Here is a 21,316-nt window from a genome sequence, read left to right as displayed (position 1 = left end):
CGTTAGAATACGGGGGTTTATAGTTTATACTAGTATTTAACACTTCTATTTATTATTTAAAAATATAAATAAATCTGTATAATACTATTGTTAATTATATTATCTACTAGTTACATCAATCCATCCCTATCACATCGTATAATGTAATGATCTACCAATTATTTTTTATCTTAAAAATAAAGTACTTTATATTGTTTAATTTATACTATTATGATACATGTTAATAATCTAATCAATGTTCTGAAAATCGGAGCGAGCTGGCTGGTTGGACTGGTCTGTCGACTGGCATCCTCTCTGATTCAAATTTCTAATTTTATTGTTCACCAAAATCTCTAATCTTACCGTTGGCGAACGATGGTTTACCAAGTGCTGGGGTTAGAGGATTTTTGTAGAGTGAAGGTCGGTGGTTCAAGGGGTGGTGTCCGATTGAATTTTGGATATCAGAATCAGTCATAATTTGGTTAGAAAAATTGATTCAATACGTGAGTCGCAGTTGAAGAATGGGGGGCTACCAAGTGCCGAGGTTATATGGTGTTGGATTGGATTTTTGATGCGAAATTTGACCAGAAAAATCAACCAAATCGTAGCCGTGTTCGCGAGTCACGACCAACGAACGAGACACTACCAAGTTTCGATGTTAGAGAAGTTTTGTAGAGTGGAGGACGGTGGTTTAGATGATGGTGTCAGATTGAATTTTGGCCGCTGGAAAAGTCAAAACCCAAACAGATCTCAAGGGTGTATTTGCTAGATTTCAAACATGTAAGGACTGAAAAGTTTCAAGAGTCGTTTTGCAAAATTCCAAACTTTTTGGACTACAAGAAATAACCGGTTTAACCGGTCTAACCGGTCAGACCGTGAACCGGACATTGACCCGGTCCGGTTTTAAAAAACATTTGAATCTAATTCAATAAGTGGGATTATTGGAATGAACTCGCGACCTTTCGATTTGATAGCAAAAAGCCAAAAACGCTACCACTATACCATGGAAGCCGTCTGATACTCTTCAATTAAATTAGAATATCATAAAATACTGCAGTTTAAACATACGTTTGCAGGCTCGGGAATCTTCGGTCTCACTAAACCCTGGAAGAACTGTAATGCCAACACTTTCACAGTGTTGCAGGTTTTGAAGTGAAGCGAGTCAGATTGAGAGATGTGTGGAATCGCCTTAATAATCTCTGGCGTTGTCATCGATTTATCATCTATCTTTGTCGACGCCACATCTCCGAAGTCTCGACAAGTACGTTCCGAACGGCAAAAAAAAAAAAAAAAAGATGGATATTCTTGTTGTTTTAGGGGTTAAAAATTGATTTTGTTAGTGCAGGAGGAGCTGGTGTTTTCTGTGGATGATCTAAAAGCGACGCTGCGGAGGAGAGGTCCCGATAGCTTAGGTTGCAAGAAGGTTTTTCTTTACTCAAACACTTCAACTTCTCTCCAGGAACAAGAATTAGTCTCTGTTACTGAGGATTGCATTTCTACTTCTGTGAATTATCGAGTAGAGCTGCTTTTTATTGGTGCCACGTTGCAGCTTAGAGGACTCAATCCTATCCTTCAGCCACTGCAAGATTCGTCTAAAAATATCCTTGTTTATAATGGTAATTTTTTTTTTTTTTTTTTAAAAATTACATGACTTAAGCAAATACTTGTTAATTAATTTTGATTGTAATTATTTTGTATTTTGAAGGTGAAATATTTGGAGGTATTCATGTTGAAAGTGATAGAAATGATGCTGAAGTTCTCATGCGAACATTGGAACAGTGCTGTTCCTGCAACTCAAATAGGGAAGCTACATGTTTATGCAAAGGAAGTGGGAGATGTTCTGTTGTGGATGTTCTTTCAGCTATTAAGGGTCCATGGGCACTAAGCTACTGGCAGGTAATTTGAGTGGTAAGTTTCTTTCTATTGTGATTTGAATTCGTAAAAACAAGCGGTTGTTTGAGGAATCTTGTTTCTTAAGTGTTGGTGTTTTTTGTCATGTAAAGGATAGTTCCAGAACATTGTGGTTTGGTCGAGATGCATTTGGTCGGCGTAGCCTGCTTGTTCATTGGCCAACTGTGGAGGACCCACAGCTTTTGCTGTCTTCTGTGTCACCTACATCTTCTGTTGAGCAAATTTCAGGTATATAATGTTTGGTTGAACATTGCTCATCATGTTTGTGTAACTCAAATTTTGTTTTTCACTAGGTTGTAAAGGGAATTATTAGTGTGATTATCATTAGTGGGCTGCATTGCCTGAGAGTGAATCTTAACAGAAGTGTCCTGTTAAAATGACCAATTTTGGGGTTAAAATATCATCATTAGTATAATTCCTTTCTCCATTACTTATTGTAACAAGTGCCTCGCCACTGCAGATTTTGAAGCTCAAAATGGAATTAGCAAGCTCAACTTCTGGGAAGAACTTCCATGTGGGATATACAGTTTGTCCATGGATGTCTCAAACTTGGATGGAGGTTTTGTTGGTGAAGTCAAAAAACATGAATGGACCAATCCCTTGCTAAAGGAGCTGATTAAATGGGAGAGAATTTTGGTTAATCCTAAATCTGGAGTATTACATCTTTCCGTTAGCCAGTCTCATGAGGGGCAACAGAACATGCATCCAACTTGTTCAGATATGGTATCATCTGAATCAGGTTATAATCTTATCAGAAAGCCGCACCAAAAAAAAAAAGTACTTTTCAATTAATGTAATTATTTGTCGTACTTCCAATTTGTTTGTTTTGGTTGAGATACTTTGTGAATTTAAATAATAAAAATAAATTGTGTGGGGATCTACAACTCTGGTTTTTGTTTTGGTGACTAGGGCCTAATCAAGCTTCAGTTTCAGTGTATGTGCAGAAAGTGCTGAATGCTTTGAGAAAATCAGTGATGCAACGCTCTTCTCTACATACGATATTTCAGGTTTGTTGTTTTAGTTCTACTGTAGTACCTTGAAATATGTTAGTTTATGATTTGTATACTATTGTAGGACTTTTTCTAATAACTACAAAATCACAATAAGAATTTTTAAATATGAAAAAATATGGTTGCGTTCCTTGTTTGAACTTATTTTTTTCTTAGATCTCTTCTTTATGGATTCCCTTTTTAAGGGCTCTTAAAAGTATTACACTCTAAAAATTAACTTTAAGCCCTCAAGAGTAAGTATTTACATACGCTAGATTATAGTGATCCTAACCCTTCTCAAATGTGAAATCCACTCTTTGTACCACTTGGACTTTCCACCAGAATATTCTTTCCAAAACAAGTCTTAAGTCCTAACAATAACAAGATATCAAATCCATACTATTTTTCAAACCTACATTAGTGTATAAATCATAAAATAACTTTGCAGGGTTGTGAATCTACATTCTTGAAAGATGTATTAGGGTGAAATCAATTATATGAAGCTATTGAGAAAATAATTTTCCTATTTTTAGACAGGCTTATTCTTCAAAAAGTTATTTAATAGCTGTCATGATATTATGTTTGATATAAATTTTTGGAATGGCTTCTAATTTTTAGCTGTTTTGCAAGTGTACCAATTTTGATCTTTCCCATTCATAAAAATTACATTTTTGATAAATCTAATGAACAGGATGGTGTTATATAAAGATATTGTTAGGAACAAATTCAGTTATAGTGGTAAATATTCTTTTTGACCGCCCATAGGGCAGAAATTTCGGCACTATTTTGTTTGACTTATTTAATAAGCTTCATTTTAGGCAGTTGCCTGTGATAGGAGACAAGAGGAACTTTCTCCAGTGGCAGTGCTTTTCTCTGGGGGATTGGATTCTATGATACTTGCTGCATTACTAAATGAGTGCCTAGATCCCAAGTGTAAGTGTTTCTGCACAAGATAAGTTTGCATTTTTTTCCCCATCTTTATGTTCTGGTATGGATTACCTCTGTGGATTCTTCAATTGAGTGACTATCTGATTGAGTGCCTTTTAGCAGATGATATTGACCTCCTTAATGTGAGCTTTGATGGTAAGTTTGCTCCTGATAGAATCTCTGCCAAGGCAGGGGTAAAGGAACTTAGAAGAATAGCACCTTTAAGAAGGTAAGGTGTGGGCTCTCTCTTATGGTTTAATTTTGCCTGTGTCCTTGTAATATCAACTATATATGAATTTCTTATACCAAGAAATTTGAATGTAAGTAGGTTATCAAAATTCAATCCGCTATGTTTGAGAAAGCACATGTTTTAGCGAATAACAAAAGGGTAGATTAAAAAGGATTTCTTGATTTCTTCTACTTGTTAGGAAAAATTGATCTGTAAGCCAAATTTCTCCCCAAGTATGCACCTCCCTGTCTCATGTTTTTAGTTGCATTAATATAGGGTAGAGTAAAAAGGATTTCTTCTAGCTTTAGGAAAACAAGTTACCCCATTTGTGTTTTCCTTTCACAAATTTGGTACACCAAGGCTTTGTGGAAAATTTGTCTTTAGTTCACTTGTGGGTTTCACGTCTTTCATTCATTCTTTAGTGACCAAGTTTTCGTCCTTTTTTTTTTTGAAGCATAAACTTTTTGTGTCATAAGTGCCTAGAAAGGCTCAATTATTCCTCCATTGACATAAGTTAATTTATTCCTCTCTGAGTTTCTTTGTATAGTTTAAGTTGACTTCGCTATATTTCTTATGCTTCCAATTTTATTAACCTAATATGAAAATAAAATTCTAATTAATAAAATTGATTAAACAACATAACTAATAAATATGATTTAAAGGTAATCATATAATATAAAATGTTTTCATCATTCCTCATCCTAAATAAGGAGAAATCTGTGGTATGCTTTTCTGAGTGTTATTCTTGCAATGAGTTTCAATCGGCTTTTAATTCAAGTCATTGGTGATTTGAATTACGTTCGTTCGTTTATCTCTCTTTTATTAATTTATTTTTATGGGTGGAAGCCCAAAGGGCATTTTGAATCAACTATATGCTGAGTGGATGTCCAAAGGGAATTTTGAATTAACTATCTTGCTTATTGTATTTCTTACAATTAATTACGAATGGTCTTGAGAGTGCAGGTGGAAGCTTGTGGAGATTGATGCTGATTTGTCAAATTTGATTTCAGAGACAAAGCATGTCATGTCACTCATAAGTCCTGCAAATACCTACATGGTACCAATTTTATTCTATAGAGAAGTACAGTTTTTGTGTTCTCTGCCAGCTTCCATAAAGCGTTTAACTAGCTATATATTCTTATTTTGTTTTATGTAAATAGCTAATTTAGATGGCATACATGTGCTACATCCATCTGGGTGGTTTTGCCGTCTCTGTCTCTGTCTCTGTCTCTCTCACTTTTCTTTTTGAAACCTTTGGCTATGTTCAGTTGCAACTTTCCTTCAGATCTCCTGTGGTATTTTGTGATTCATATAGTCTATATTTATATAAAAATCAACATAATCAAGATAGACTACATATCTGCTATTTCATCCCTCTAATTGGACAGAAGTTTATATGCCACTTAATGTTTCAGGACCTGAATATTGGAATAGCTTTATGGCTGGCCGCTGGTGGTGATGGTTGGGTGTATGAAGGAATCACCATTAATAATGATGAGGATCAACAGGGTGTTAAGTACAACTCTAAGTCCAGAATCATCCTAGTTGGTTCTGGAGCTGATGAGCAATGTGCCGGCTATGGAAGGCATAGAACAAAATATAGAAATGGAAGGTATGTATATAATGTGGATGGAGAAATTAACTTTGTCTTCAGACTTACACGTTGCAAGTTCATGTACATAGTGGTCTGTATAAAATGGGTTGAACCAACCTGGCCCAGCACAAGCCCAACCAGAAGAGTGCTGGTCTGGCTTGACATGAGGTCTGAATTGGCCATGTGATTCCAGCGGGTCAGCACGAAGCTGGTGTCAAAGCATGACTAATTGATTAAAAGTGTAAAAAGTAATAAAAATAAGTCAAAAATGTAGAAAACACTGTAAATACACTACAACTATTATATTTTTGTTCATATGTATATAGGATTATGGAACTTCTGTTCTGCCATAGAAAAAGTTAATACACATGCGTAGAAGATGAGACCGAGGAACAAGATTACATATTATTAGCCCCCAGCCCAGCCCCCACTAGCAGTTTAAGGGGTTGGATTCTGTGCCAAATCACTCCTAAACGGTCTTATAGAATCAATGCAGTCATATTTGCTTGATCATTCAAATGCTAATAATTTTCTTATGATGCTTGAAAAAATACTCAAGCTTCAATTTCTTGTAGATATTCAAGAGTTTCAATTGATCTTTACTACCTCGCTACTAGAATTGGTGAATATTGTCACCATATATGAAGCTATTAATTTGAAAGTTTATTTAATATAAAATATGAAACAGAAGCAAAACAGCAACCATTTACAGTTAAGTGCCATGAGTGCCTCAGAAGTAGGCCTCACATAATCTTGGCAATTGTGGAATGAGAATTTGGGTCTTGGAGCAAGCAAGGTTGTCAAGTCAATATAGATTTATCCAGTCAAAATGGAAAGGGAGAAAAGGAAGTTCTTTTGCCTGTGCATAGAGATAGAGATAGGATGAGATAGGTTGTTACATGATTCCATCATTAAGAACTCAAGATTTGATGGTATGGATACAAAGCCTTCACAGTTTAGTATTGCTCTTTACTAACTGGTAATTTCTTGAGAACATAAATTATATCCTGTTTAGAACTAAAATTTATAATTTTCTTATAATTTTGTTGTGATACATTTGACCTAATTCGGAACAAATCATAACGAAAATTGTAGAGAAATACATTCTATTTTTTCCTATTTATTGCAGTGGTTCTGATTTGACATTCTGTCTTCAGTTGGCTTGGTCTACATGAGGAAATGAAATTGGATATGCAGAGAATTTGGAAAAGAAATCTAGGGAGAGATGATAGATGTTGTGCTGATAACGGCAAGGAGGTACAGTTAACCACTCAAACAAATTTTACTACTTGACCTCTAACGTATCATAACCATTTAATCATTTATTTTAAGCAGGCTAGATTTCCTTTCTTGGATGAAGATGTTATAAGGACTTTGCTTGATATACCTTTGTGGGAGATTGCCAACCTAGGTCAACCAAGTGGGACTGGTGATAAGAAGATTCTGAGAGAAGTCAGTGCTATTTCTTCAAGGTTTCTATATCATTTGCTTTGCATTAACCAAGCACTAAGTTGTTTTTGTCATGTTTTGTGAAGGTTGCAAAAATTCTTGGTTTACATGAAGCTGCAGTTTTGCCAAAAAGAGCAATTCAGGTATCTCTTCTTTCTACTAAATTTACCAGCTTTCTAAACACATTTCGAATGTGTATATTCATGAAAATTTAATATCATGCTGAACTTCCCAATCAAACCTTCATCTATAATACACTACTGAAAGCACCTAGCTGAGGAAAAATTCCTGTGAATAAATGATTTTATATAGAAATGATTGATCTGTTCTTCTTTACCGGTATAGTTTGGTTCAAGAATTGCAAGAGAATCAAATCGCAAGAATTTTGGAAGTAATCGTGCAGCAAACCAGGCATCTGCTGGAAGTGTAGTGATTGGCAAGCAAAATTTGACTTGATACCCTTTTTCAATGTTCTGGTGAGACATGTTTATCCATGGTTGGCTCTGTACACTTTATTAACCCGGTGACATCTTAATCCTCACAATTGTTTTGTCTGTTGAGTGGATGGTATGTGACAATGGAATCAAGGAAATTTTTGTCCAATGTGAGACTTTCTAATTCACTAGTTCCAGTTTGAATGGGCGTGTACTTGTTTATCATTCAAGCATTAAATGGTCTTAAGATTGATTGCAGAAAAATTTGAAATGTTTATTTGATACAGAATTAAGAGAATCTTATTCTTATGAGAGCAGAGAATACGAAAGGATTTATGAAACATATACTATACATGTTATCAACTTTAGACATTGCTGGAGCTTGAAAATCCTGAACCATCTTTAGTATAAATACTATCTTCAGATTAGTTGCAATCAACTTTAAACAAATTTAATTTTAAAATTTAAATACTATCTTCAGATTTATTCTACCATTTAGTATAAAAAACAATTCTGCAGTTTAGACTTTAGAGACGTTTTGGTATAAATTTACTTGTGTATTATGATTCATTTGTAAAATATCAATTTAGTTTAATGAGATTAAACGACTTTAATCCAAAAAATTCAGGGGGCAAATTGATATTTTTCTGCAAATTCGGATCGGATAAAAACCCGATCAGATGAAATCCGGATCGGATTTAAATCAAGTTTCATCTTAATCCGAATTTCCAGATTGGATTAGAAAAATGCAAAACAATATCTGGTTTTGTACACCCCAAGACTACTGCTATTGGTATCAATATCTTAAAACATAAAGAAAATTTTGGCGTCAAGTTAATCTTTCTTCAATCTCGAAAAAAAAAAAAGGGTAAAAGATGTGGATAATAAAAGGTAATGTATACCTTGTTCCTCCCTCTATGGGAGTTGCTATTCTTACAAAGAAGTCTACAAAGGAGGCATACAAAGTTAATCTCCACCCTTCATCTTCATCATTTCTCTCTCTCTCTCTTTCTCTTTTTCCGTTTTCCTTTTGTTTTTTCCTTCACTTTGTAAGCTACTTTGTAAACTTCTTTGTAATGATAGATTTATCCTTTTGCAATACCAGGAAAACATGAGAGTATAACAAAACAGATAACTAAGCAGACAGCCTGTAATATTATATCATTCAGAGTATTTTTCAGGTAGTTGCTAGTTCAGTTTGAGTTTGATTTGTTTGCACAAAAAGATATTTTGCAGCTGCAAGTAATGCAATGCTTGCAAAACATGTTATTACTGAAAGCACTGGAGCTAATGAATTCTTTTTGGCCTTCATTTGACGTTTGACACTAGATTCAGACACTCTAGAGGAAGAGGATGTTGGTGATCTGGTCTTCATAAATGATGAATACGAATCAATTTCCTCTCTTGTTAATGCTGGTTTCAGAGATTCTTTTACTGTCAGGAAATGACGATTACACACTACAGTGGCAGATATGTCTTCTCTCAGAGCTACAATTCCAGCTTCTCTACATAGACCCTCCAGTTCAGCCCCCGTGAATAGCTCTGTATCTTCAGCTATTCTTCTGAGATCAACATCGTCCCCAACTTTCATATTACGTGTATGCACATGAAGTATCTCATATCGAGCTTCTAAATCAGGAGGAGGTACATAAAGCACCTATGGGTTCATAAAAAAGGACAGAAAAGCAATTATTTTTAATGCCAGATTAAGAGGCAATCTGGAACCACAACTCATCTCAGAGTTTGTGGAACAAGAAACAAACTAATTTTACTAAATATGTAGTCCCAGAAACTGCTGCTCTCCATCCAGAGCTAACTAGAATATACTTTTGAGAAACCAAGACCAGAAAGGTGAAACAGTTGTACAAAAGAGCAGACATTGTACCAGATCAAAGCGTCCAGGGCGCATAAGAGCAGCATCAATTGCATGAGGACGATTTGTTGCAGCCAAAACAAGAATTCCCTGGAAAGAATTGTGTAAAAAGGGGCACAAAGTTGGATTACAGGAAGATAAATTAAAATCCTAGACTACCTATCACCAATTTCAAGATAAATTAAAAAAAATTACAAGACCAATTATTACCTTAGCCTGTTCTAAACCATCCATTTCTGTCAGCAGAGTAGAAAGAAGCCTCTCTCCAACTGTAATGTTAGTGCTTGAACTTCCACCTCTGCCATTGATGGAAAGAAAACATTATACACCTTGAACATAAAATATGCATGATCATATTGGTGAACTATCTAAAAGCATATCTGCATGCACAACATATCACTCTCAGTGCTTTGAGCATGAGCTTACAAAATTAACTCATATATCAAAGCTCTGAAGAAAATGCTAGCTATTAAAGAATGTGAAACTATTTAAAAAATATATTAGTATATCTACATTTCAGAAATTAAAAAAAAAAGAAAAAAAAAAGAAAAAAAAAAAGAAAATCGTAAGGATAGTCATAGTAAGCCTTTGATTGAAAATATAATGACTCTTAAATAAAATAAAGTAACCTACTAACCTTTTGGCAGCAACAACATCGGCCTCATCAAAAAATATTATGCTTGGAGCTGCAAGGCGGGCCCTCTGAAATGTATTACGTAATAAAGCTTCACCCTCTCCAACATACATTGAATATAATTCTGCACCACTAATTCACAGTTCATGAATTTTAGAGCATGGATGGTAAAACAACTACAAATATTGATAAAAACTCACAGTTTCAAATCCGATGAACAAACTAAGGGATCTCGGTTAAGTTAAAAAAAGAAAAATCTCACATAGTACAGGATAATTAAACACACAGAAAAGATAACTTGGAATTTAAGGCAGGCCCTTTCTTCCTCTTAACAACATTTCGTGGCCAAGTAGGTAGAGCAGAGAAAATTTACAATATATATCTCATTCATTCTAAAGTGAAATGAATAAGATGATTTAATAGCTCTACAGAAAATAGAAAGCTGGGCATGTTTAAACAAATAACTCCAAGTTGAAGGAGACATGATATTTATTTAAGAAAATACTTGATATTTCATCTTTGGTTCTCTCCTGCTTTTCGTTAATTACGAGATTAGATCATTCATTGTTCTTGTTTAGTCTCCTAGAGATGATGTTTCCCTGCATTATATTCAGTTTGTTCTGGAGGTATTACCAAACTAGTCACCATTTTAATCAAATTACTTCTTATGAGGATAAAAAGAAAAGGCAGAAAGAGGAGGCAGTCAATCTAGCCTAATACCAAGACTTTCTATGAGCTACATTTTTGCTTGATTAGAAAGAGATAGTTAACTTGAAAGCAATCAGCCTCAAAAACTAATAAGGGTAGGCATTCAATGAAGGTCAAGTAGTGAAAACTCCCATTAACATTTATAATGATTAAGACTTTCGTGAAAGTAAATGCATCCCTTTTGGAACACTATCATAGATGATCAAACCTCAGAGAAAAAAATGAAGCTTGGGCAGCATGAGCAGCAGCTTTAGCAAGGGTGGTTTTTGAGCATCCTGGAGGTCCATGAAGAAGAACTCCACGTACAGGTGAAACTCCCAGCCTTGAAAATGCACCAGAATGTTTAATAGGCCACTCAACAACTTGTTGAAGCTTTTTCTGTCCATAGATAGTATGAGCTTAGTTTGAGTTCAGTATAAGTTTTAGCCTGAAATGAATGTGTGAAGTTACAGACCTTCAAATTGATTAGTCCTCCAATATCTTCCCAAGAAACCTTGGGTATTTCAACAGTAACACCCCTTGTTATGCTTGGGCCGACCACAGTTCTTGCATGCTTCCAATCCTCCATCATTACACTAAGCACAGTGGCACATTCATTTTCATCTGCAGACCTTTTAAGCGCTGACATGGTAGCCTCACGACATAAAGCCTCTAGATCAGCCCCAACATATCCAGTGCAAGATGCAGCTATGGCTTGTAAGTTGACATTGGAATCCAAAGGAATCTTCTTTGTGTAGAGCTGAACAAATTAGCACAAATAACATTATGGCCTTACAACCGTGTACCACCCATAGCACGGCGTTTAAACCAGTTGGACAAGATTAGAACTATTGAAATAATCAAAATGGGTTGCACTTTTAGTGGCTGGCAGACATCACGAAAACCAGACAAGTGTGAGAAGTAAAATATTTCAAAAGATTCTGACCTTGAGTATCTCAAGGCGTTCCTCTTCAGTAGGTGTAGTAACTTCAATTTCAGCATCAAAACGCCCTGACCTTCTAAGTGCAGGGTCAATGGCATCCACTCTTCATGCACATTAAACATTAAAAAAAAAAAAAAAAATTCAATTCAAATGAAATTCTAAAAGAAATGAAAAAACAGAATCAAACCCATATACTTGCTGAATTAGATTGTTATACATATGACTGAATAGGTAGCTTTAAGTATATATTATACTCACAGCTGAGAATAAATTCAAGTCATTGAATCTGTGTGACAACCACATGTTATAACCAGACTATAGTACATCTGTTATGACAGATGTAGCAGAAAAGAATCCCAAATTATGATATAGCAGCCTTTTGCCTTTATAAAGTTAGAACCTTTAGTATATCCCACAAGTTGACCAGGAAAAACTACAGAGAAACCAAGCTATGAAAATCTATAGCAATAAGAGCTTGCCAAATCTCTCTACTACTTCTATCTAATTGATAGAGGCCTCAAAAAGTAGACAGAGCTATTAAAACCTGTTTGTCGATGCAACTACAACAACATGTGAAACAGATGTTGCCAAGGGCTTGTTGGAATCCATAAGCGTAAAGAGCTGAGAGGCAACACGAACGTCTTGTTCTCGCCTGCATTGAAGTATAATCACATCTATACCATGTCAATATAGTCTACTCAAAATAACCAAACATGGAAATAGAAAATTGCATTCCCCCCCACCCAACCCCTAAAATCAAAATAACAGAAAAACAAAGAAACAACAAGTATTGTGTTATGTTATGATTATCTTTGTTCATGGTTCAACCAGTTGACATGTTTCAGATTATGCATTCCTCCAAAACTTAATGTATTATATCACAATAGATTCCCTCTCTCTTCTTTCTAGCAAAACACATGCTTGAAGACAATATTTTATTCAACGGGAAGGCAAGGTTTAAAAGTTAATAGATAAAATGGTATCACAATGATACATGAACATATTAAACACTCCGAAATACCCTATATTTCCTCATACCTATGATCACGGCGAGGACAGAGTGCATCGATTTCATCTATAAAGATAACTGCCGGCTCACCCAACATTGCATGTGCTGATGCCTCAGAAAATGCCTCCCGCAAAACTCTCTCACTTTCTCCCACATGTGCTTTGTGAACAGAATGTGGACTGCAAATAATCAAATTTAATCTCAAAAAGGCTAAATCCTTACATACCGCTTCATCATTGTTACAATCAAAGCAACAACTAGAAGAGAGTAAGAATGAACAACCTGATAACTGTTAAATGTGCATTACATTCCCGGACAACAGCCCGCACCAAGCTTGTCTAAAATTGCAAGAAACTGAATCATTATAACTTAATAATAATAAAAACACCATTATAATGACAATACTGAAACCAAAAAAAAAAAATACCTTTCCGGTGCCAGGTGGACCGTACAGGAGTAAACCTCGAGGCCACTGAAGAGAAAGGAAGCAAAAATTATTACGAAAGACAAAATAGATATTAAAAAAAGAAAAAGAAAACAGAATTGTGTGTATTAACCTTGAGACCAAGCTTCTGAGCTTGTGAAGAGTAGAGAATTGGGAAAGTAATGAGTTCTCTTAGAGCTTCCACTGCTTGTTTGTTTCCACCGATGGCTTCTTCAGCTTTCCAACCACTCGTCCTGTCGTTGATGTTGCTGCTGCCGCTTGAGTCCATTTTTCAGGCAGCTCAGGGTTCAGTAATTTCGAGTTTTCCACTATAAAGTAGTCATGCTAAAACGCTGCGTTTTTTCTGATAACGGTCTATAAACTCACGTTTCGTTTAAAAGATGAAATTACTAAAACCCCCATATATACCCTATATCTATGTTATGCCTGGAAAAGTAGGGCTAACGTAGAACCCTATCAACGTAAATGGTCAAAGTTTAGGTAAGTCCAGATACCGTTCAGGTGCAGCCACGTCACGCACTGACACAAGAGGCGTGGTCCTGCCAATGTAGTAGGTGCGCGTTAGGATGGTGAAAGAACGGTGAAAGGCTGGAGGTGATCCACGTGTCCAATCCCTGCAAAACTCGAGTGAATTACTTGAGCAGGTGAATAATGGGGTGCACGGAAAGATTTGCACAACAATCTGACCCATTCATGGATTTAGTAATCATTACGTGATTTCATCCCATTATAAATAAATGGCTCCTTTCTCGTTTGTGGGATTAGCTAATTTTTCTCTGTAATAGCACACTTATGTTCTCTTTGTAATTACTTATAAGTCAACTTGTTGAACGCGACCTGACCTCAATATACTAATACAATATCAGTGGACGTATGAGTCACTTTTTAAGCATCCGAACCACTTTAAACACCGTTCTCCATCTTTTATCCATTCTCATACCCCTATTCGTGTGTGTTCTCTAAGTCAGCTTAGTATTTCATATATGTGTTTAGTTAGTGTCAAAATCACGCATCAACAATCTGTAAGCTCCCTGTAACTATGTACCGTTTGTCAAGATTTAACGGATGAAGGGTAAAAAGGTAAATTGATTCAACTTTTATTCTGAATCCTAATTGATGAAAGGGTTAGTTTATTAAATTAAAATCTAGCCGGTGTATAACCGACCCGAACTTTGTTATTATTTTTTGTTAACATTGTCTTCCCTAGTGAGCCTGTGTTCTGTCCTCTGCAAACACTTTCTTCTCTTCTTTTGATGAATGGAAGAACAATAATTACATGAAACCGGGAAGCGGTTTCCAAAGTCGTGGTTTAAGAATCTGCTCATCTATTCTAAAGAAATAACTGTGATTCGGTGCGGGTTATTAGTTGACCGGGTTAAAAGAGGTTGACCCCGTAGATATCCCAAATCCTAATTTATATGTTAAAAATAATTTAATAAGAAAAGTATTTTTTGGTTGTGGCCGTCGGTAAAAGTATAAGCTTCTTTTCTCAGTAGTTTTGTGGTGCGTGTGTGAAGTGGAGGAGGGAGATGCCTTCAATGGCTCACGGCGGAGTGAGTAACTCAACGAGTAATAAACTTGACTCCAAAGTCTTACCCAATGACTCCTTTGCCAGGTATAACTCTTTTCCTCTATATTCATACAATCATAAACGAAAACTTCAATCTTTAATTTCCCTAACACTCTAATCAATTTTTTTTTTTTTCCTTAATTTTGGTCTTATTAAGAGCTAATTGATTATTTTATTTATTGAATGCAATGCAGGAGGAAAAAGATTTTGCAACAGAGAAAGTCTCTACCAATAGCTTCAGGTATAGCTTCTTACATATTTAGTAGCTTATTTTACTTTTCTAATAGTATTCGTATTCACTGTCAGTTTCTTTTCTTAGTTGAGAAACGACTTGTCGAGGAGGTTCGTAAAAACGATATTTTGATTATTGTTGGTGAGACTGGAAGTGGGAAAACAACTCGTAAGTTACTATTATATTGTTTGAAATTCATGACAATGGATTCAATGTTCGTTTAAATAAAAAATATCTAACTATGCTTGATGGATGATGAATTGTGTGTGTTGTAGAATTACCCCAGTTTCTTTTTCATGGTGGATTTTGTAATGATGGTAAAGTTATTGGAATAACACAACCTAGACGTGTTGCGGCTGTCACTGTTGCAAAAAGGGTTGCTGAAGAATGTGGTATTGAGTTGGGCCAAAGAGTTGGGTATTCCATTAGGTTTGATGATAGGACTTCTGGTACAACAAGGATCAAGTACATGACAGATGGATTGCTCCTGAGGTAAGAAAAGAAAAAGGATCTATGCACATTTCTGTGTTTCGTTAATATTGAGAGTTAGGCGTAAAAGTTTTGAAAACATTAATGTCAGAGTGGATTGTATATGTTGGAATATATAAATTTTTTTATGAACATCTTCTGTGTTGGCTGTGTGCTCATAAATAGATTTTTGTTGACATAGGTTAAATTCATCATGTAAAGATTCTGTGTGTTATTTTGGCTTGAGAGAATATATAGATGTGATCTAATGTAAAATGTGTATGATGTGTTCATGTTGATGAGCAGAATATAATTGTAAGAGATAGATTTTAAACTATGTTTTGTACTTGTAGCATGTTTCCACTTCCCCCTCTTCCTCATCCTTCTTCCAACAGGAAAGTTAAACCCATCAAAACTTCTCCATGGATTTTCTCGCTGATTTAAACTAATGCAATTCTTTTTACGCACTCAGGGAAGCATTACTGGATCCATATCTCTCTAGGTATTCTGTCATCATTGTTGATGAAGCTCATGAGAGAACTGTCCATACCGATGTGTTGCTGGGCTTGCTAAAAAAGGTGCAAAATGCGAGGTCCAAAACTGTTGATGACCACTCTAATGCCGATAATAAGAAGGCAAGCAATGGTAGGCTGTTTGACAAAGAAAATGGTGTTCAGTGCAACAGTAGTTTTAAGCAATGCCAAGGAAGAAAGTTCCCCTCATTGAAGTTAATAATCATGTCAGCAAGCTTGGATGCTCAAGTTTTCTCAGAGTACTTTGGTGGTGCGAGAGCTGTTCATATCCAAGGACGACAGTTTCCTGTTGATATACTTTATACCCTCTATCCTGAGCCTGATTATATGGATGCGGCCTTAATTACAATATTCCAGGTTATTACTTATAGCTCTCTTTCAGTGAGTTTGCAACTTAAGATTCTGGGTAGAGTTTTACTTCGTTGGTTGAATTTTCATCTGATTTGCTAAAAATTTTTGGGTTATAAATGTGGTGATGCATGTCATCAAATGTATTTAAATTAAATATTTGTAACTTCATAACTAATTTAGCACTTTTTTTTTCCTTTGGATTGATGTGTGTCAATAAAAAATTTCAATTATGCTCCCGTATAAGTGTTTGTGGGATTGTTAGAATCACTATCCTCATTTTGAGCCAAATTCCTTGTATGGGTTATTACATTTTGGGATCTTTATTTTTTCAGATTCATTTGGAGGAGGGCCCTGGTGATATACTTGTATTTTTGACTGGACAAGAAGAGATTGAATCAGTTGAAAGACTTGTGCAGGAGCGACTTCAACAGTTACCTGAAGCCAGTCGAAAGTTGATAACTGTTCCTATATTCTCATCTCTTCCATCAGAACAGCAAATGCGAGTTTTTGCACCAGCTGCATCTGGGTTTCGTAAGGTAACTAAATGAGGCACCTGCTTGCTTTTATTTAGAGTGTGAACGCCTGGAATTTTGATGCATATAATTGTTGATCTGATAGATGATTTCTTTGGTTTGCAAAATCATGAAGGAGTTTGGAAAATATTTTCTTTCATTGCTGAATTGCTTTATTTCATTGTAAACTTCTATATATAGTAGGAAAGAAAAGTGAATTTATCATAGTTCTGGGCTGTATTATTTATTAATCTTGTTAAAACAATTTGGTTTTAAGGTGATACTGGCAACAAATATTGCTGAAACATCGGTGACAATACCTGGAATCAAGTATGTTATTGATCCTGGATTTGTTAAAGCACGTACCTATGATCCTGTCAAAGGGATGGAATCATTGATTGTTGTACCCATCTCAAAAGCACAGGCTCTTCAAAGAAGGTAACCATGATGGATGGATTATATAATCATATCTTATTCAGTTGAATGATTTTCAACAAGAGTTATGTGAGTTTAATTGCTGCTAATTACTCTAATCTAATGTCGTTTACCACTACAGTTAAGTAAGGCAGTTGCTTGTTCTAGTAATGAAGGTTCTAAATTGTCAAAAGCATGTGGGTTTTCACTTGTATTATTACCTTTTTACTGAAAAAAATATATCCTAGTTTATTATTTGGAATTTTTGGTACCAATTGTTTTCACTCTGTCGTAAGTTACACTTCTGTGTTGTTTGCTTCTCTGTGAGTGCATTCGTTGATGACTTGAATATATGTTATTTATTTACTTATTTATGATCCAAAATCAGCCTGGTAGACCCATGGATATTTAGGAGCATGTTTATGAATGGTAATCTAGGATGATTATTAATTTCTTTTCACAGTGGACGTGCAGGTCGTGAGGGGCCAGGAAAGTGCTTCCGTCTCTACCCAGAGAGTGAGTTTGAGAAACTTGAGGATTCAACAAAGCCAGAAATCAAGCGCTGCAATCTGTCAAATGTTATTTTGCAGCTCAAGGCATTGGGTATTGATGATATCATTGGGTTTGACTTTTTGGAAAAACCTTCAAGGTGAAAAACTTGGAGAGCTTTCCCTAGTTCTGCATTGTGCTCACTTTTTCTTTCTTTTTCTTTTTACATTATCCCGCTTCACATACTTTCGGCTTTTTTTCTCTCCTTTGTGGTACCTCCAAATGTCTTCAATGGTTACCTTACTCTTCTATCACATTAAAAATCTAAGACAAGCACAACCACTTTTTGGTTAAAAGTTTAAGCAACACCAGATGAACTAAGCTCAGTTGAGCTTTGAGCAGTTTAAGTTTTGACTGGTTTATATAACAGGTTTGAGTTTGAGCTCTAATAAATGTGTTTGAGCTTGGCTTGATTTAACAAATGAGTGAAGCTCACTATAATTTTGTTCTCAAATATAAATTATATTCTGTCCTACAAGAGACAACATTTGCACCTCTGTGATAGAGCCAAAAGCCTTTTTTTACAGCTAAATTGGTCTCATAGATGAGTTTGGTTCATGAGTTGTCATTATCATAAAGGAATAATCTTAACTTTGGTAGAGGCCAGCCTGGTTACTAAAGAAGTCTCATACTTGGTTAACCTGAGTATCTCAGCTCGTTTGCAGCCTACTTATCTATTTTCAGTTAGAGAAATGTCTTTACTTGAGTTGTCATATATTTCAACAGGGCATCCATCATCAAATCGTTGGAGCAGTTGTTCTTGCTTGGTGCTTTAACTGATGACTGTAAGCTGTCTGATCCAGTTGGGCATCAAATGGCTCGGCTCCCCTTAGACCCCATTTATTCTAAATCTCTCATTGTAGCAAGTCAGTTCAACTGTTTGGAAGAAATGCTGATAACTGTTGCGATGCTCTCAGTGGAATCCATCTTCTATGCCCCTCGGGAAAAGTTAGAAGAGGTAAGTGTATATGGTACACTAATGTTTACTTGTTCTTATTTTGTTCTCATTGATTTTATGTTTACCAGGATACAAAAATGATAATACTCAGCAAGTGCATTCCCAAAATTTTATGTGCATCGTTCAGATGATATGTTATGTGACCAGGCATGTTGAATGTTGAACAAATCTCTGTAGCATGGTTTTTCTGGTACACTTTGGCTGAGCTATTAGGTTTTATGAGTAGTATTGTATTGACAAGATAGGGCTGTAAATCTGTAACATCCTATATTCTTGTCGATGAAATGACTAGCAGTGCAGTGCTTCAATCAGTTATGGATTACGAGTGTATGCAGTTCGTAGAAGTAGAAAACTTGGACTGGACTGCTTGTGGGGTTGTTTTGCTTGCTTGAATAATATTGCAAATATTTTTTGTTGCTATATTACTGTACAATTCCTGTTTGAGACATCTAGTCTTTTCATGAAAATACTGTAATTTAATCTGTTTTTGGCCAGGCAAGAACGGCAATGAAATGTTTTGCAAGTCCAGATGGAGATCACCTCACTTTGATTAATGTTTTTCGAAGATCAGAGGAGTTCTTAGAGAATAGAAAGATGGAAATTAGTAAAGAAAAAAATGAAAAACTTTTGAGAAAATGGTGCAAGGAAAATTTTATAAACAGCCGTTCTCTAAGACATGCCCGTGACATTCACAGGTCAGCCCTCTTTTTTCTTCTTTCATGAAATTTGAACCTAATAGGTATATGCTTTCTTAAGTTTGCTGTGCTTTGATGCAGTCAAATTCGAGGGCACGTTGAACAAATGGGTCTTCGTATTTCTTCCTGTGGAGATGAAATACTTCAATTCCGTAGGTGCCTTGCTGCTTCCTTTTTCCTCAATGCAGCTTTGAAGCAGCCTGAGGGAACATACAGGTAATGAATTAATCATGGTATGGATTTTGAAATTCATTTGAGAAATCCGTTCATCTTCTGCTGTTGCTTATACTCATTCTGAAGGACACCTTTTTAATATGAGGTCGTTCTAGAGATTTTAGTTGTGATCGCAAAATTATCTTCATTTACGTTCCTCTTTGTAAGAATTTCAACTTAAATTTCCTTTTGCATACCCTATAGCAAGTCTTTTCTCATTTACCCTATCAATTGGCAGGGCTTTGGCAAGTGGTCAGGCGGTGCAGATCCATCCTTCATCTGTCTTATTTCGGGCAAAACCAGAGTGCATAATTTTCAATGAAATGGTCCAAACTAATCATAAGTACATCCGCAACGTTACTAGAATTGATTATTTGTGGTTAACTGAGTTGGCTCCTCAATTTTATACCATGCAGAATTAAATTTTCAGGCACTAACTTTAACAGGTAATATATTTTACTGATTATTTATGAACGTGCTGTAGTAACCATGTTAGATGCTACCCAGTGTCATCAAATCCTCATTTGGCATATTCAGTCATGCGGTGGATACTCTTGTTGGATATAATATCATGAGTATCCTCTCACTTTTAGAGTAGTTTGTAGAAAATATTGTGCACGAGTTATAGTTTCGTGCAAACTGAACCATTGTCCTGGACCAAATGATGATTTGTGTAGAAGCTAAAGCCCAAGCTACTGTACAAAAGTGCATATAGGAATTGCTAGGGTTTTTCTGTCATTGGCCCCAAAGATTGAAATACAGACTTTTGGTTGGACTGTTATGCCCTTCTAATTGCACCATGCATCAATTATATTTTGGATGGTAATTACCAGTTTTTGGTGTCAAGTGTTTCTCTTTGTCTTAAACTTTCATTTTTGAAGATTAATGTTTTACTACTTGGAAATCCTTGAATTCTGAATTGGAATGCTGCAGCTTGATGTCTCAATTTTTATCTTTCAACATGGAAATGAGAGCAAGAGGATTGTCATTCTTTAGCATATTTGGATTACTTATTCAGAGAAATGGATATTTCTAATGAAAATCCTATTGGGAAGACAACAGTTGATGGTTAAATGCATCCTGGTCCATACGTTCGAACACTGCTTCTGAAAGAGTAGCTGAAATTTTTTGGAGGATTTCTCTATGCTTGTCCTGCCACTTCCAGATGGAACTCATTGGAATTAGAGGCTGCATAAAGGGCAACTGTGTTTCAGTTTTTCCTTTGGGTGGACTTACTAACGTCGCATGTTAAGAGAAGCCTGGTTGTTGTGTGAAATCACTGGAGGAAAAAAACTAAAGTGGTGGCTTCAAGTTAGTTTGTGTCGAATACAGCATGTATATAATGGGTGCGTGGTTGTGCATTTCTGCACATTGTCACTGTGCGACCCATTCTGAAGGGCTATACAAGATTAAGGTTATTAGAGATAAGTTTTTTTTTATTGTTTTTCCATTTCAAATCATCAAAATTCTTGAATTATTATCATGGGAACTGTCTGATCTATAAATGGTGTTGTCTGATGCTACTACACTTTTTCATAGCAGCCAACTTGTATCTTACCTTGTAAAACATTAGCTCAAAGCAAGACATAAGGATGTGAGTAGTTTAATTTCAGCTTTGTGAACTACAAGTATTTTTGTCATTTTGATGTCTTTTAAGTAAAGTTTTCCTGACTCAAAAAAAAAATTCAGTGAAATTATGTTGTGGTGGAGAAGTGGAG

The 21,316-nt window shown here is 35.6% G+C and overlaps 3 protein-coding genes across 6 annotated transcripts; 2 read left to right on the top strand and 1 right to left on the bottom strand.

The window, feature by feature from the left end:
* Positions 1-970: 970 nt before the first annotated feature.
* Positions 971-7,794, top strand: LOC116126493 (asparagine synthetase domain-containing protein 1). Of its 4 annotated transcripts, none has more exons than XM_031412192.1 (14): positions 971-1,240; positions 1,325-1,595; positions 1,685-1,875; positions 1,983-2,118; positions 2,351-2,629; positions 2,835-2,897; positions 3,702-3,812; positions 3,930-4,035; positions 4,999-5,092; positions 5,451-5,647; positions 6,787-6,886; positions 6,965-7,081; positions 7,165-7,221; positions 7,424-7,794. In XM_031412192.1, the coding sequence occupies exons 1-14, from the start codon at positions 1,154-1,156 to the stop codon at positions 7,532-7,534; spliced, it is 1,920 nt and encodes a 639-aa protein (XP_031268052.1). In that variant the 5' UTR covers positions 971-1,153; the 3' UTR covers positions 7,535-7,794. The 4 variants fall into 4 exon arrangements, with proteins under 4 accessions (XP_031268052.1, XP_031268045.1, XP_031268038.1 ...); XM_031412185.1 differs by having other exon boundaries at positions 2,824-2,897; positions 3,698-3,812; XM_031412178.1 differs by having other exon boundaries at positions 2,818-2,897; positions 3,698-3,812.
* Positions 7,795-8,608: 814 nt separating this feature from the next.
* Positions 8,609-13,419, bottom strand: LOC116126740 (cell division control protein 48 homolog B). The gene is made up of 12 exons (XM_031412407.1): positions 13,216-13,419; positions 13,086-13,130; positions 12,941-12,996; positions 12,688-12,837; positions 12,194-12,301; positions 11,653-11,752; positions 11,182-11,466; positions 10,936-11,105; positions 10,023-10,151; positions 9,596-9,683; positions 9,398-9,475; positions 8,609-9,169 (listed from the first exon to the last, which is right to left on the bottom strand). The coding sequence occupies exons 1-12, from the start codon at positions 13,369-13,371 to the stop codon at positions 8,690-8,692; spliced, it is 1,845 nt and encodes a 614-aa protein (XP_031268267.1). The 5' UTR covers positions 13,372-13,419; the 3' UTR covers positions 8,609-8,689.
* An 888-nt stretch (positions 13,420-14,307) lies between these two features.
* LOC116126630 (pre-mRNA-splicing factor ATP-dependent RNA helicase DEAH10) lies at positions 14,308-21,210 on the top strand. Its single transcript, XM_031412313.1, has 13 exons — positions 14,308-14,718; positions 14,868-14,914; positions 14,993-15,073; positions 15,181-15,397; positions 15,846-16,263; positions 16,590-16,793; positions 17,047-17,207; positions 17,647-17,832; positions 18,459-18,690; positions 19,186-19,385; positions 19,467-19,601; positions 19,837-20,044; positions 20,532-21,210. Exons 1-12 carry the CDS (start codon positions 14,633-14,635, stop codon positions 20,018-20,020), a joined length of 2,151 nt encoding a protein of 716 aa, XP_031268173.1. The 5' UTR covers positions 14,308-14,632; the 3' UTR covers positions 20,021-20,044; positions 20,532-21,210.
* The last annotated feature ends 106 nt before the right edge of the window (positions 21,211-21,316 follow it).

Source organism: Pistacia vera, unplaced genomic scaffold (assembly GCF_008641045.1).
Source record: "Pistacia vera cultivar Batoury unplaced genomic scaffold, PisVer_v2 Contig1040, whole genome shotgun sequence".
Classification (NCBI taxonomy): domain Eukaryota; kingdom Viridiplantae; phylum Streptophyta; class Magnoliopsida; order Sapindales; family Anacardiaceae; genus Pistacia; species Pistacia vera.
Note: the sequence above shows the minus strand (reverse complement) of the source record. Positions and strands in the feature narration are given on the sequence as shown.